General features: G+C 43.2%; 1 protein-coding gene across 1 annotated transcript in view; it reads left to right on the plus strand.

Moving 5' to 3' along the window:
• LOC144499464 (relaxin receptor 2-like) overlaps window positions 1-14,653 on the plus strand; it is an 86,232-nt gene extending 71,579 nt beyond the window's left edge. The window contains exon 17 of the mRNA XM_078221452.1: window positions 14,406-14,653. Within this exon, the coding sequence (XP_078077578.1) occupies window positions 14,406-14,653 (248 nt within the window). The remainder of the gene's footprint in view (window positions 1-14,405) is intronic.
• The last annotated feature ends 1,166 nt before the right edge of the window (window positions 14,654-15,819 follow it).

Raw genomic sequence — 15,819 nt, forward strand, 5'->3', positions numbered from 1 at the left:
TGATGGAATAGTAGCCCTTGCAGTTTACAAACATTAAGGGCTGCTGCCAGGAACCTGTATTGTCACACGGGTTCAGTCTATGGAACCCTGCATTTTTGGGAAGCCTGAGATGGCTGCGAAGCCGATGAATCTTTGAATCTGGCTATCCCTGGCCAGAGCAAACCTGACATAAAGGGCATCAGTCACCTCCTTTGCGTTGTGGACAGAGAGATGCCATGCAGATCCCCTGTAGATCCCTGGAAAGACCCAGAGGCAAAGAAATTGTGCACTGCTGTAACATTCAAAGCCACTGGCAGGGGGAACCTATGGCAAATGTGATATACAAGATCTCTGGACAATCGCAGGCATGCCCAGAATTGCCTCTCACTCATTTGTAAGCAGAAGATTCTTTGATGATAAATCCTCGGTGTGGTGAGTCACCTCTGCTGTTTTGAGACTCTCCTCCTCACCCTTCTGTTCATGCTCTGGCTCCAGTTGGCCATGTCCCCAAGGCAGTGCCTCCTGCTGGAGATGTGCATGCTGATGTTTCTCTCTCCTTCACTTACTCCACTGAATGAGGACTCTGATAAATATAGCATTGAGCCCTGGATCCATTAGTCCTTTGCCTTCTCTCTGAAAGTAAACATGAAGAAAACAATAGTTAAGGAGTGCAGAAAGGGAAGCTCTGATTGTGTGTCCCATGGGGATGTGGGGCTGCACAGCTCTGGGTGCTTGATTGCATTGTGCCTGATACAACCTTACCCCTGAGACTCTAGCACATGCATAGAGGTGAGAAACGATCCATTCCAGAAATCTGGGGTGAGATTCTAAGACCCTGCTCGGGTGAGGCTCGTAAAATCCTGCCCAAGGCCAACAGAGAATTCTGCTCTGCGAGCCTTGCCCGCCCTGGTTCCAGGGTGGGAGGGGCGGTAAAATTCCAGCCCTGATGTCTGGAGCCTGTTAGGGTTGATAAGATATGAATGAAAGGATTAAACCAAAGTAGCTCTGCATTCCATTCTTTGAAGTGGCTACCTCCAGGCAGCAGATGCTCCTCATTGACTATCCCCAGGTGAGGTTCCTCAACTTGTTCCCTTCCGGATGCTATACCATCAAATTGTTATGCCTCGGTTGAGGAGGGATAAATTTCCTTACTCAACCCCTTGGTTGATTGCAGCAAGATTAATTTAAAAAGGATTTCTTTCCTTGAGGATACCTTTTCCCAGCCCAATATATTTATCTTTCAAAATAAGCCAATTTAATGCTTTCTTCAGTCAAAGATTATTAGCTGGCAAATGTGAGAAGAATGATAAAGAACACGCATATACATTCACACAGATTAGAAATGTGAATGGAATCCAAAAGTAAATCATCCAAATCCAATCATTCTCTGGCTTGATTCATGAGGAGCGGATGTGGAACATTGCAACCATTATGATTTGTGATTCCAGGAATACTGACTTCAGCAGGTGAAAAATCAGTATTAAGATTCCAGTGTTCTGCGGTTTAGCTGAGAAGCTGCCCTGCTTCCTTTCCAGCTGTTACTTTGCTGACCTGCCATGCTTCGGCAATCAGAAAGAGTTACCAGCAAAACCACATCACCCCCAACTTCTGAATGTTGGTGCAAACTATCCCTAATGTGCCACACTAACAGTACATCCCCATTCCAGTGTCTGCATGCATCCCCTTCAAATAAACAATGTGGTATCCGTTTGACCCCCCTTGTTTGCCAACATTTCATATACCCTTATCTGAGTCCAGCTTTACACCCCGCTGTCTTCCCTCTGCTTTCCATTGCCCCCCCACCCTTTGCCCTGCTCTCCCTCCCCCCCACCCCTGCACAATCTTCCATCCCCATTGCTCCCCATGTGCTCGTCAGTCCTACTCTCACTTTGCACTACAGCTTGGGTTGAACTTCAGTGGTCGGAGTGGAGGGTGCATGAGTCCCATACCAAAGTGCTGATACAATGGTGGCAGGCACCGGGAGCAGAAGGCCCCTGCAGTCTGCAATCCTTGGCACAATATTGGTCAGAGTCAGTCCAACTGGAGGGTCCATAGGTCTCACAGCACAGTTCTGTCCAAAAAGACAACCTTGGCATAAAGCTGGAGGCCAGCAGAGTGGCATTCAGTGCAACAAAAGTGGTACAGAGTTATGGCAGCTGGACTATGGATGATAGAATCACCTCGAAGTCTCAAGTGCCATGTGCACTCCACTCTTTTTCAAACGAGTTTGAAGCTGGTGTAAGACACAAGATTGGAAGGCCTGATGATATTCCAGTGAGCAGCTGTTTTAATTTTTTTTATTCTTTTGTGGGAGAGAGTGTTGCTGGCTGGGCGAATATTTATTTCCCATCCCTAATTACCCTTGAAGGGGCAGTCGACCCCGTGGCCTTGCACTGGTGCAGCCAACACAAGAAGAGCTGGTGGGAAGTTGAGGGACTGATGCAAGGCTTCCGCGCCTCACAGTATCTGAGGATGGACCTACCTGCGACTGGTGCTTCAGAGCAACACCACCAATATAACAAGAAAATGTTAAACATGTGGTTGCAGGGATGGTGTAGGAGGGAGGGTTTCAGATACGTGGATAATTGGAACACATTCTGGGGAAGGTGGGACCTGTACAAATAGGACGGGGTGCACCTGAACCAGAGGGGCACCAATATCCTAGGAGGGAAATTTGTTACGGCTCTTCAGGGGGGTTTAAACTAATTTGTCAGGGGAGTGGGAAAAGGAGTTGTAGTCCAGAAGTCAGTGAGGGTGGTGAGGTATTGGGGAAGGTATCAGGGTCAAGGGTGGGTACCGGTAGACAGGAAGGTGGGTTGAAGTGTATCTACTTCAATGCAAGGAGCATCCGGAACAAGGTAGATGAACTTGGAGCGTGGATTGGTACTTGGGACTACGATGTTGTGGCCATTACGGAGACGTGGGTAGAACAAGGACAGGAATGGTTGTTGGACGTTCCAGGGTATAGATGTTTCACTAAGTGTAGGGAAGCTGGTAAAAGAGGTGGAGGAGTGGCATTGTTAATCAAGGATAGTTTAACGGCTGCGGAAAGGCACTTCGAGGGGCATCTGCACACTGAGGTAATATGGCTGAGGTTAGAAATAGGAAAGGAGCGGTCACGTTGTTAGGAGTTTACTATAGGCCCCCAAATAGTAATAGAGATGTGGAGGAAGAAATTGCTCAGCAGATTATGGATATGTGTGGGGGTCACAGGGTAGTTGTCATGGGGGACTTTAACTTTCCAAATATTGATTGGAACCTTTGTAGGTCTAATAGTTCAGATGGGGCAGTTTTTGTGCAGTGTGTGCAGGAGGGTTTCCTGACACAATATGTGGATAGGCCGACAAGAGGTGAGGCCACATTGGATTTGGTACTGGGAAATGAACCGGGCCAAGTGTTAGATTTGGTTGTGGGAGAACACTTTGGAGATAGTGACCACAATTCGGTGTCTTTTGTTATTGCAATGGAGAGGGATAGGGCCGTACGGCAGGGCAAGGTTTACAATTGGGGGAGAGGTAATTATGATGCGATTAGGCAAGAATTAGGGGGCATAAGTTGGGAACAGAAACTGTCAGAGAAAGGAACTAATGAAAAGTGGAACTTTTTCAAGGAACAAATACTGGATGTCCTTGATAGGTATGTCCCTGTCAGGCAGGGAGGAAATGGCCAAGTGAGGGAACCATGGTTCACGAAAGAGGTGGAATGTCTTGTGAAAAGGAAGAGGGAAGCTTATGTAGGGATGAGGAAACAAGGTTCAGATGGCTCGATTGAGGGTTACAGGTTAGCAAGGAATGAGCTGAAAAAGGGGCTTAGGAGAGCTAGGAGGGGACACGAGAAGTCCTTGGCAGGTCGGATCAAGGAAAACCCCAAGGCTTTTTACTCTTATGTGAGGAATAAAAGAATGACCAGGGTGAGGTTAGGGCCGGTCAAGGACAGTAGTGGGAACTTGTGTATGGAGTCAGTAGAGATAGGCGAGGTGATGAATGAATACTTTTCTTCAGTGTTCACCAAGGAGAGGGGCCATGTTTTTGAGGAAGAGAAGGTGTTACAGGCTAATAGGCTGGAGGAAATAGATGTTCGGAGGGAGGATGTCCTGGCAGTTTTGAATAAACTGAAGGCCGATAAGTCCCCTGGGCCTGATGAAATGTATCCTAGGATTCTTTGGGAGGCAAGGGATGAGATTGCAGAGCCTTTGGCTTTGATCTTTGGGTCCTCGCTGTCCACGGGGGTGGTGCCAGAGGACTGGAGAATGGCGAATGTTGTTCCTCTGTTTAAGAAAGGGAATAGAAATGACCCTGGTAATTATAGACCGGTTAGTCTTACTTCGGTGGTTGGTAAATTGATGGAAAAGGTCCTTAGGGATGGGATTTACGACCATTTAGAAAGATGCGGATTAATCCGGGATAGTCAGCACGGATTCGTGAAGGGCAAGTCGTGCCTCACAAATTTGATAGAATTTTTTGAGGAGGTAACTAAGTGTGTTGATGAAGGTAGGGCAGTTGATGTCATATACATGGATTTTAGTAAGGCGTTTGATAAGGTCCCCCATGGTCGGCTTATGATGAAAGTGAGGAGGTGTGGGATAGAGGGAAAGTTGGCCGATTGGATAGGTAACTGGCTGTCTGATCGAAGTCATGATGTAGAGATGCCGGCGTTGGACTGGGGTAAACACAGTAAGAAGTTTAACAACACCAGGTTAAAGTCCAACAGGTTTATTTGGTAGCAAAAGCCACACAAGCTTTCGGAGCTCTAAGCCCCTTCTTCAGGTGAGTGGGAATTCCATCCTGAAACCCATTGTACAAAGAACCCCCAGCTTTTGTCGCGACACGACGGACGTCCTACAGAAACTCGGCACACATGGAGCAGTTGAACCAGGAGCGCTCCTCGTCACAATGGATGTCTCGGCACTCTACACTAGCATCCCCCATGACGATGGCATTGCTGCAACGGCCTCAGTGCTCAGCGCCAACAACTGCCAGTTTCCAGATGCAATTTTACATCTCATCCGCTTCATCCTGGACCACAATATCTTCACCTTCAACAACCAGTTCTTCATCCAGACACACGGAACAGCCATGGGGACCAAATTCGCACCTCAATATGCCAACATCTTCATGCACAGGTTCGAACAAGACTTCTTCACCGCACGGGACCTTCAACCGATGCTATACACTAGATACATCGATGACATTTTCTTCCTTTGGACTCATGGTGAACAATCACTGAAACAACTATATGATGACATCAACAAGTTCCATCCCACCATCAGGCTCACCATAGACTACTCTCCGGAATCGGTTGCATTCTTGGACACACGCATCTCCATTAAGGACGGTCACCTCAGCACCTCACTGTACCGCAAGCCCACGGATAACCTCACGATGCTCCACTTCTCCAGCTTCCACCCTAAACACGTTAAAGAAGCCATCCCCTACGGACAAGCCCTCCGTATACACAGGATCTGCTCGGATGAGGAGGATTGCAACAGACACCTCCAGACGCTGAAAGATGCCCTCATAAGAACAGGATATGGCGCTCGACTCATTGATCAACAGTTCCAACGCGCCACAGCGAAAAACCGCACCGACCTCCTCAGAAGACAAACACGGGACACAGTGGACAGAGTACCCTTCGTTGTCCAGTACTTCCCCGGAGCGGAGAAGCTACGGCATCTCCTCCGGAGCCTTCAACATGTCATTGATGAAGACGAACATCTCGCCAAGGCCATCCCCACACCCCCACTTCTTGCCTTCAAACAACCGCACAACCTCAAACAGACCATTGTCCGCAGCAAACTACCCAGCCTTCAGGAGAACAGTGACCATGACACCACACAACCCTGCCACAGCAACCTCTGCAAGACGTGCCGGATCATCGACACAGATGCCATCATCTCACGTGAGAACACCATCCACCAGGTACACGGTACATACTCTTGCAATTCGGCCAACGTTGTCTACCTGATACGCTGCAAGAAAGGATGTCCCGAAGCATGGTACATTGGGGAAACCATGCAGACGCTGCGACAACAGATGAATGAACACCGCTCGACAATCACCAGGCAAGACTGTTCTCTTCCTGTTGGGGAGCACTTCAGCGGTCACGGGCATTCGGCCTCTGATATTCGGGTAAGCGTTCTCCAAGGCGGCCTTCGCGACACACGACAGCGCAGCGTCGCTGAGCAGAAACTGATAGCCAAGTTCCGCACACACGAGGACGGCCTCAACCGGGATATTGGGTTCATGTCACACTATTTGTAACTCCCACAGTTGCGTGGACCTGCAGAGTTTCACTGGCTGTCTTGTCTGGAGACAATACACATCTTTTTAGCCTGTCTTGATGCTCTCTCCATTCACATTGTTTTGTTTCTTAAAGACTTGATTAGTTGTAAGTATTCGCATTCCAACCATTATTCATGTAAATTGAGTCTGTGTCTTTATAAGCTCTGTTTGTGAACAGAATTCCCACTCACCTGAAGAAGGGGCTTAGAGCTCCGAAAGCTTGTGTGGCTTTTGCTACCAAATAAACCTGTTGGACTTTAACCTGGTGTTGTTAAACTTCTGTCTGATCGAAGACAGAGGGTGGTGGTCGATGGAAAATTTTCAGATTGGAGGCAGGTTGCTAGCGGAGTGCCGCAGGGATCAGTGCTTGGTCCTCTGCTCTTTGTGATTTTTATTAATGACTTAGAGGAGGGGGCTGAAGGGTGGATCAGTAAATTTGCTGATGACACCAAGATTGGTGGAGTAGTGGATGAGGTGGAGGGCTGTTGTAGGCTGCAAAGAGACATAGATAGGATGCAAAGCTGGGCTGAAAAATGGCAAATGGAGTTTAACCCTGATAAATGTGAGGTGATTCATTTTAGTAGGGCTAATTTAAATGTGGATTACAGGGTCAAAGGTAGGGTTCTGAAGACTGTGGAGGAACAGAGAGATCTTGGGGTTCATATCCACAGATCTCTAAAGGTTGCCACTCAAGTGGATAGAGCTGTGAAGAAGGCCTATAGTGTGTTAGCTTTTATTAACAGGGGGTTGGAGTTTAAGAGCCGTGGGGTTATGCTGCAACTGTACAGGACCTTGGTGAGACCACATTTGGAATATTGTGTGCAGTTCTGGTCACCTCACTATAAGAAGGATGTGGAAGCGCTGGAAAGAGTGCAGAGGAGATTTACCAGGATGCTGCCTGGTTTGGAGGGTAGGTCTTATGAGGAAAGGTTGAGGGAGCTAGGGCTGTTCTCTCTGGAGCGGAGGAGGCTGAGGGGAGACTTAATAGAGGTTTATAAAATGATGAAGGGGATAGATAGAGTGAACATTCAAAGACTATTTCCTCGGGTGGATGGAGCTATTACAAGGGGGCATAACTATAGGGTTCATGGTGGGAGATATAGGAAGGATATCAGAGGTAGGTTCTTTACGCAGAGAGTGGTTGGGGTGTGGAATGGACTGCCTGCAGTGATAGTGGAGTCAGACACTTTAGGAACATTTAAGCGGTTATTGGATAGGCATATGGAGCACACCAGGATGATAGGGAGTGGGATAGCTTGATCTTGGTTTCAGATAAAGCTTGGCACAACATCGTGGGCCGAAGGGCCTGTTCTGTGCTGTACTGTTCTATGTTCTATGTGGACAACCCAAGATGGGGGAAAAAAAGTGGGAAAATCAAAAAATGAATTCTGATATTAAGCTCCCCAAGTCAGCGTTTTAACTCAAAGCTCGCAATGTTGGGTCAAGTATTTACGGACCATTCCTGGTGTACATAGTGACCTGTTGATCTAAAGGGACTCTATTTATGAAACAGAATACAACAATTGACAATGATTTCACGATTAATTCATTTCAAATTTTACCATCTGCCATGGTGGGATTTGAACCTGGGTGCCCAGAGTATTACCCTGGGTCTTAGGCATACTAATCCAGTGACTTTGCCACTGCCTCCCCATATATGAGCATTCATGACATGCAAATGAATGCAATTAGCATTCATGCCACCAGGCAGAAGGAAAACCGACATGCCATTAAGCCACCATTGGGAGAATTGCAACCCACCATTTGGAGAATTGCACAGGTTTTTACGCTGGCTGTTTCCAAACTTTTGGCTCTCGTTAAGATTCTCTGCCCCCTCCTGCCACCAAACCCCACAGGTGGGATGGGAAAATTCCACCCTATGACCATAGGTAAAGGGAGTCATAGACTGCACACATGTGGCAATCAAAGCATCGTCAATTTCTTGATGGTCTTCATTAATCGGGATTCCACTCCATCAGTGTTTAGCTGGTACATGGCCATTGGGAGGTTTCATGCATGTCTGTGCAAAATATCTTGGAGGCTGTCACAATGCCTTCATTCTTTGTCAGTCACATCTCCCACAAGTCTTCATACCTCCCAGTTGAGCAAGCAGTTAGCCCCTTGAAGCCAAGAGTTACTCTTTAAAGATGCTCCCTAGGATTACCAACTCCACAGGATTGACCACAGCCTTCCAGATTCATATTACAGCAATTAAAAAGCAATCCAGCAGATTTTAAAACAATATTTCAAACAAATAATGCTCATAATTTGTACAGTAGTTCTGGCCAGTCATCATTCATTGAAAACAGTGATCTGATTGCATTCTCAGCATGGTGACATAAAACATAAACTAATCTGCATCTGTAATGCACTCAAAATGTAAACAGAAGGTGTATCGCTTCCTTGAAGAATTGCAGGTCTGTTGACACATAACTGCTCTAAAATGTTTCCATAAAACTGTGATGTCTGTCTATTACCCCTTGAGGAGGGGTAATAGTGAGGCTTGTTGCTTTCTGCCATGATACCTCACTCTTTACTGCTCATCTGCTTCATCCATTATAATACAGTACATGAGTATGCCCATTGGATATTTCATACTTGCTACTTAGACGTTCTGACATGTTGGGCGATTCAGGATGCAGTGGGATTGACAGTAGCTTGGTAATGTATAAAACAGGTCACACTGAAATGATGTATTTTTAAAATTACTCGCAAGCTCGTAAACTTTATTTTAACATGGGTGTGAAAGAAGGCCAGCAATTATTACTCATCCCTACTTTCCTTTGAGAGGATGGTGGTGAGCTGCCTTCTTGAACTGCTGCACTACAAATGGTATAGGTACACCTATAGTGCTGTTAGGAAGGGAATTCCAGGATTTTGGCCCAGCAACAGCGAAAGAGTGGCAGGGATAAAGTTTTAAATGAAGATGGTGTGTGGCTTGTGAGGGTATTTGCAGGTGGTCGTGTTCCCATGCATCTGCTACCATTTTTGAAAACTGTCTCTACAGCACTCACATATTTGTGGTAATAAACATGAGAAAATTCCAAGCCTATTGCTGGGATTATATGTCCTCCCCAAATCATTTTGCTTGGCAGTGTGAAATGGTAGGAGAAATCCTGCCAGCGTGAAGTGCCAGATGATAGCGCCCTTTATTTCCTAATGTTTGCAATAGCTTTATTTTTGCATACCATAAAGTTTCTGAGTTTTTTAAAGTTTTGTTTTTGTAATTTCTTTGCCCTTTTTTTAAACATTACTGCCATTCTTTGCATAAAAAGTAGTAGCACTTGATTCTCTATCCTGATATGGCTTTTGAAAGATTTTGATGATCATCTAACTGATATAACTCTTTCATAGTGTTATCTTTGTATGATACAGCTCCCATGGCTTATAGCAAATATATTGTACTACATTGATTTGCCTGCTATATACATTTAAAAGTTTATTATAAATCTATATTGTTTGTTTCATTGTACAGTACTAAAGATGAATATTTTCACTTTTTTTTCAATGTCACTTAATAAAACTGTCCTTTAAGTTAAGTAGTTGAACCTTTTTGTTGTTCATGGAACATGGACATCAATGAAAGGGCCAACATTTATTTCCCATCCCTAATTGCCCTTTAGAAGATGGCAGTGGTGAAGGTACTCCCAAAATGCTATATGGTGGGGAGTTCCATTGTTATGTCCTGTGGCTCCCAGTAGTTCAAAATAATCATACATTTTGAAATAATGGAGCTTACATCAAGTGTAGTTTTCCAGATCTCCCCATGTTCTGCATAATAACATAATGTTGCTTTGTTACAATGACTGTGGTGTAATAGTAGTAATGTGGCATTTTGGATATACATGTGCATGACAATATATTTCCTAAATCATTTTGGACTGATATAACATCCATGATTTTGACCAAAAAATGTTGCCTTGCACAATAATCACTGATTGCATTCAAAATGTGACATGTTGCTTCCTGTGTGAGCAAGTGAGGGGAACTGAAGCAGTAAGTTGCCATCATAGAATTACTTAAATTGAAAAGTAATGAAAATGCATGTAGTTTTCAAATAACATCTTAGTACGTGAAATTCTTTATTAGAAAACAATTTTTAAAAGTCTGAAACTTGAAGGCTAACCCTGTTCATGCACTTTTGAAGCATACATATTGGTACGATTGTAAGGTGTTGGCATTGAGCTCCATTCTTTTTGGGGTATGTGTTTGAATCTCACTGCTGACAAAATTTGTGATGCTGTTCACTTTGCATGTTTGGTCAAAAATCTCTGCATTAGATAGTATTTTATTAGCTAACAGCATCAAATGATATGGCATAAAAGCAGAATTGAGATACAAAACAGCCATTATCTAATTGGATAGTATAACAGGTCCAAGGAGTTGAATGGCCAACTCCAGTTTCTACATTCCTTAGGATGTCCCAATTACCTTCACAGCCAATTAATGACTTCTGAAGTGTAGTCGCTGTTGCAATATAGCGAAATGCAACATCTAAATTGCATATAGCAAGGTCCATAACTGGCAATGAAACAAATGACCAAGTATTCATTTTATGTGATGTTAGTTGAGGTGTAACTATGGCCAGAGCAAACCCCTTAGTACCACAGCACACTTAAGCGGGCAGGCAGGGCCTTGATTAACATCTCATCTAAAAGTTAATACCTCCAACATTGTAGAACAACTGCAATAGAAGTTTTTTTCCAGATCCAAAGTCGATCATCTCACACTTTCCAAATTAATAACACCTGCCATGGTTTTGTCCACTATTTTGGTCTGTCTATATCCCTTTATAATTTCCTTTTCTTATCCATATAATTTATTGTGGATGTACAACTCTATTCTTCATTCCAAATTATTAATAAATATGGTGTAAAGTTGATATCCCAATGCAAATTCTGTGCAGAACACCTGTTGCATCCCAATAATCAGAGATAAGCCCTTTGGGCTGGCTTTCCATCCTCAAGGTGGGTGGCAGAAGTCAGGAACATTCCTGGCACAGCCTACCCACCTCAGGGGAGAGTACTCACAAAGATTAATTTTCATTTGTGTGGGGTTGGTGCAAGCTGCAGTCAAGCCAGCAAACTCAAGAAAAAATTTGGAGGCAGCCATAGGGGCTGTCAGGTGTGGAGGTGAGCTGTTTAAAAGGTCCACCTTGTTCCTATAGGACTTCACCCCAGTTATAATAAAAACAGAAAGGCCCTCCAGTCCTCATGCTTCACATCCCTTCACCCACCACACACTCCCCACACCTCATCCATTCATACATAATGAGGCTTTATTTATGTTAGGGGTTGTGAGTTTTAAACAAACGAAAAAGATGTGCTTTGCACACGTGAATTCAAAATATGGACATGATTTATTGTAGGAGCTGTTGCCTGTAATGAAACTAAACAGGAGCCTGTGAAACACCCCAAATACATCACCATCAAATCATGTGACCAGCTCTTAAAGCAAACATGCAACCACTTAAATATAAACAGTTTAGAGCATAGAAATTCACTAGCCTGTTGAAACACCTTAGCCCCAGGGAAAACATTGATTGATTGACAACTCTAGTTCTCTGATCTATGCTATCAATTTTACAATGCTTATTTATATAAAAAAGGTTTCAAGTGCATTCAGTTGTGGCTATTGATACTTAAATCATAAAGAATCATAAACTCTTACAGTACAGAAGGAGGTCATTCGGCCCATTGTGTCTGCACTGACCACAATTCCACCCAGGCCCTATCCCCATAATTCCCATTTACCCTAGCTAATCCCCTTTGACACTAAGGGGCAATTTAGCATGGCCAATCCACCTAACCCGCAGATCTTTGGACTGTGGGAGGAAACCGGAGCACCCGGAGGAAACCCACGCAGACACAGGGAGAACATGCAAACTCCACACAGACAGTGACCCAAGCCACGAATCGAACCCGGGTCCCTGGCGCTGTGAGGCAGCAGTGCTAACCACTGTGCCACCATGCCGCCCCCCAAATTTCAACAAACTTCAAAGAGTCTGAACAATTGTTGTTGCTATTGGCAACAAAAATTAAAAATGCTGTTTCGAGCTCTGAAGAAGGGACATCCAGACTGGAAATGTTGGCTCTATTCTCTCTCCACAAATGCTGTCAGACCTGCTGAGATTTTCCAGCATTTTCTGTTTTTGTTTCAGATTCCCGCATCCACAGTATTTTGCTTTAATGATGTTGCTATTGGCTATTGGGTATAAAGGAGTTTTTAAGAAAGTGGAAAATCATCAAAGAATGACTATTTTTATAAAACTTTTTTTTACATCCTATTATCAGTACTGGATTAATTGCTTCTACACTATATGTAGCGGGTGAATGAGCAGGCAGGTGCCATAGCTTGGCATAGAGGGCATGAGGGGCTATATGAGTTGCTTCATTACATACCTTGAGATGGTAACATGAAAAGCCATTGGGTGGGTGACAGGCATGCCTTCTATAGAAGCATGATGAGGATCTGTTGAACTTATTTTCCCTCTTGCAAACTATGGTTTACAACATCACTGAGATACCATTAACCACAACTTTTTGAAAAGCAGGCCCAGTTTCATGAAAATTGCAAAAGACGAGATCATGCCTACCTCCACAATGGAGCCAGCCAGGGAGGAATTGCAGGGTGCCGGCTCGTGACCTGAATCAGCCCACACCATTAAAAAAGCATTCCCAAAAATCAGAAACTCCAGAAATGCGGTTGGGTATCCCAGAAACAGGACCTGCCCGCCATTTTTAAAGGATTCCTGAGTCATCCTGATTGGTGAAAATCCCACCCGTAATCATTTGTTCCCATCACCCAAATAATTATCAACCCAAATTTCAATGTTATCTCCAATTCCATTTTGCTGCAAGTCTGTTGTCTGGAATTTTATGAAATGTCTTCTCGGAGTCCATATAGACAACATTCATAGAACCACCCCCTCTCCCCCCCCCCCCTCCCTCCACCATACTGGTGTGATCACTTCAAAAAAATGTAATTAGGTTATCTGGAACCTTCAAATATTCTATGCTGCCCCTCTTTTATCAACGGATACTTGTCCAAGTGCTTAGTCACTTGTCTCTGATAATATACTCCAGTAACTTCCCCACAATAAATGCTAAGCTGACAGGTCTGCCATGAACTGATGTCTATCTTCCTTCTTAAAAAAAATTGAATGTGAAATTTTCCAAATGCCACCATTCCTGAATCCCAAGAGCTTTGGGAAAAACTGTTGATTAACGCATCTGAAATTTCCTTACCTGTTTAATTTTATAACCTGTGGTTGCAAAAAGAGGAATATAAATACAAAATCTTTTCTTTAAAAGTCATGTGCTACAAAGTGCAAGGGAGCCACTTGCTGGTGTAGAATGGTATTACTAAATATTATTTAGAATCGCAGAATGAAAATATGTTAACAAACTGACCCAAATAGCTTTCTGCCCTTCAATAAAACTCAATTTTTAAAGTATGTTTTCAGTTATTAATAGCATCTTAATCAATGTTTTGCTTCATTCAAGAATATAGATATGCCTTTAAGTTGAATCTTTAAACAAATTAGAGGATGATATACAGCTGTGCTTTGTACCAATATTTGCAATATTTAGATCATTTTTTATATTTTTTAAATTAAATGCAGTGTCAGCAATGGATCAGTGAGTAGCACGCTTACCTCTGAGTTAGAGGATTATGGGTTCAAGTCCCACTCCAGAGACTTGAGTGCAAGAATCTTAGCTGACATTCCAGTGCATTATTCAGGGAGTACTGCAGTGTTGGAGGGGGTCATCATTTGGACGTGACAATTAACTGAAGTCCTGTCTATCCTTTCAAGTAAAAGTAAAATATCCCATGGCATAATTTCAAGGAGGAATGGGTATCTCTGGGGTCCTGGCTAATATTTATCCTCAATCAACCTCACAAAAATAATTATCTGATCATAATCACATTGTTGTTTATGGGAGTTAGTTGTGTGCAAATTGGCTGCTGCATTTCCTACACCAGTAACTACACTTCAAAAGTACTTCAATGGCTCTAAAGTGCTTTGGGTTACCCTGAGGGAGTGAAAGGTCCTACATAAACTTTCTTTTTTTAATATTTCAGTTCACAAATGTTGATTAAAAATATAAATATACTTTTGTTTGTATTTTCTTAATTTTTCAGGAACAATTACATCATGGGTAGTTATATTCATACTCCCAATAAACAGTGCATTGAACCCAATTCTCTACACGCTTACAACCAGTTTCTTCAGAGAAAAGATGAAACAATTTATGTGCAAACATCAAAAAATTGATGGAAAGAACATGTGGACAGAGAGTTCTTCAAGACAATCAATTTCATCAGTTAAACTTGGATTTTTAAAAAGGGTGCCTGCTGTAGAAGATGTAATGAATTCAAGACATCGCTGACACTGTAGAACATTCTTAACATTAAGTATGGAAGCATCATTTAAAATTACAGATCAGCTGATTAAGGGGATTACTGAATACAGTAATTGTTGCCTATCTTTTGAGTGTGCCTTCATTTCTATAGTTCTAAACCTGCTGGATTTGAAGAAGGCAAGTGCTTTTGGTATTCATATAGCTGTTACTACCTGAAAATGGTTTCTCTTAAAGCTTTGCATACGATGTTGGTGATTGGTACTATTCCTTTTCTTCAATATAAATAAGTTCTATAGTACAATAATTTTAAATTTAATTTGACTGTGTTTCATTATTTTGTGAAATTCTTGTTAAAATGAGTAGTCAGTGAAAAAGAATGGGAAGCCTGTGCTAGATATCCGATATCAATTGTGATATGTTGTACTTTCTCTGAAATCGATAGAGTCCATTAGCAGATGTAAAAACAGGCATTGTACCCGCCAACTGCAATGGTGTTTTTTAAAAATTATTGTGCGCTCCTAGTTTAAGTAATCAGTAATCCATGGGGATCACGCCATATCTCTGGCAGGCGGCCTCTAATTTATCCACACGGCTGTGACTTCAGAACTCCTTAATTGCAGCTGTCATATTTAAAAGGCACCCCTGCACATTGTTCACACTCTCTCAGTTTAGGAAAGCTGCAGATAACGAAGGGCATCCAAAGGGAGGAAGCGTGCAGCAGCCAAATTTAGTGATGCATCACTGGAGCACCTGCTTTCTCATTAAACCGTACCCAATCCAGGATGGCCTGTCCTCTAGTTGGTTCCTCAATTATTGATCTCAGAAATCATCCCATATACACTCCAGGAATTCTTCCTCTACAGTATTGTGACTAATTTGATTTGTCCAATCTATAATGCAGATTAAAATCACCCATAATTACAGATATTCCATTATCGTATGTGTCTCTAATTTCCTGTTTGATGCCATTCCCAACATCACCACTGCAGTTGAAGGGGTCCACATATAAACCCCACTAACAATTTTTTCCCCTTACAGTTTCTCAGCTCTATCCAGACAGATTCCACATTGTTGAAGCTAATATCATTCCTCACTATTGCATTAATTTCCTCTTTAACCACCAACGCAACTCCACCACCTTTTCTTTTTTGTCTGTCCTTACTAAAATGCTGAATACCGCTGGATGATCATTT

This window comes from Mustelus asterias, chromosome 10 (genome assembly GCF_964213995.1).
Source record: "Mustelus asterias chromosome 10, sMusAst1.hap1.1, whole genome shotgun sequence".
Classification (NCBI taxonomy): domain Eukaryota; kingdom Metazoa; phylum Chordata; class Chondrichthyes; order Carcharhiniformes; family Triakidae; genus Mustelus; species Mustelus asterias.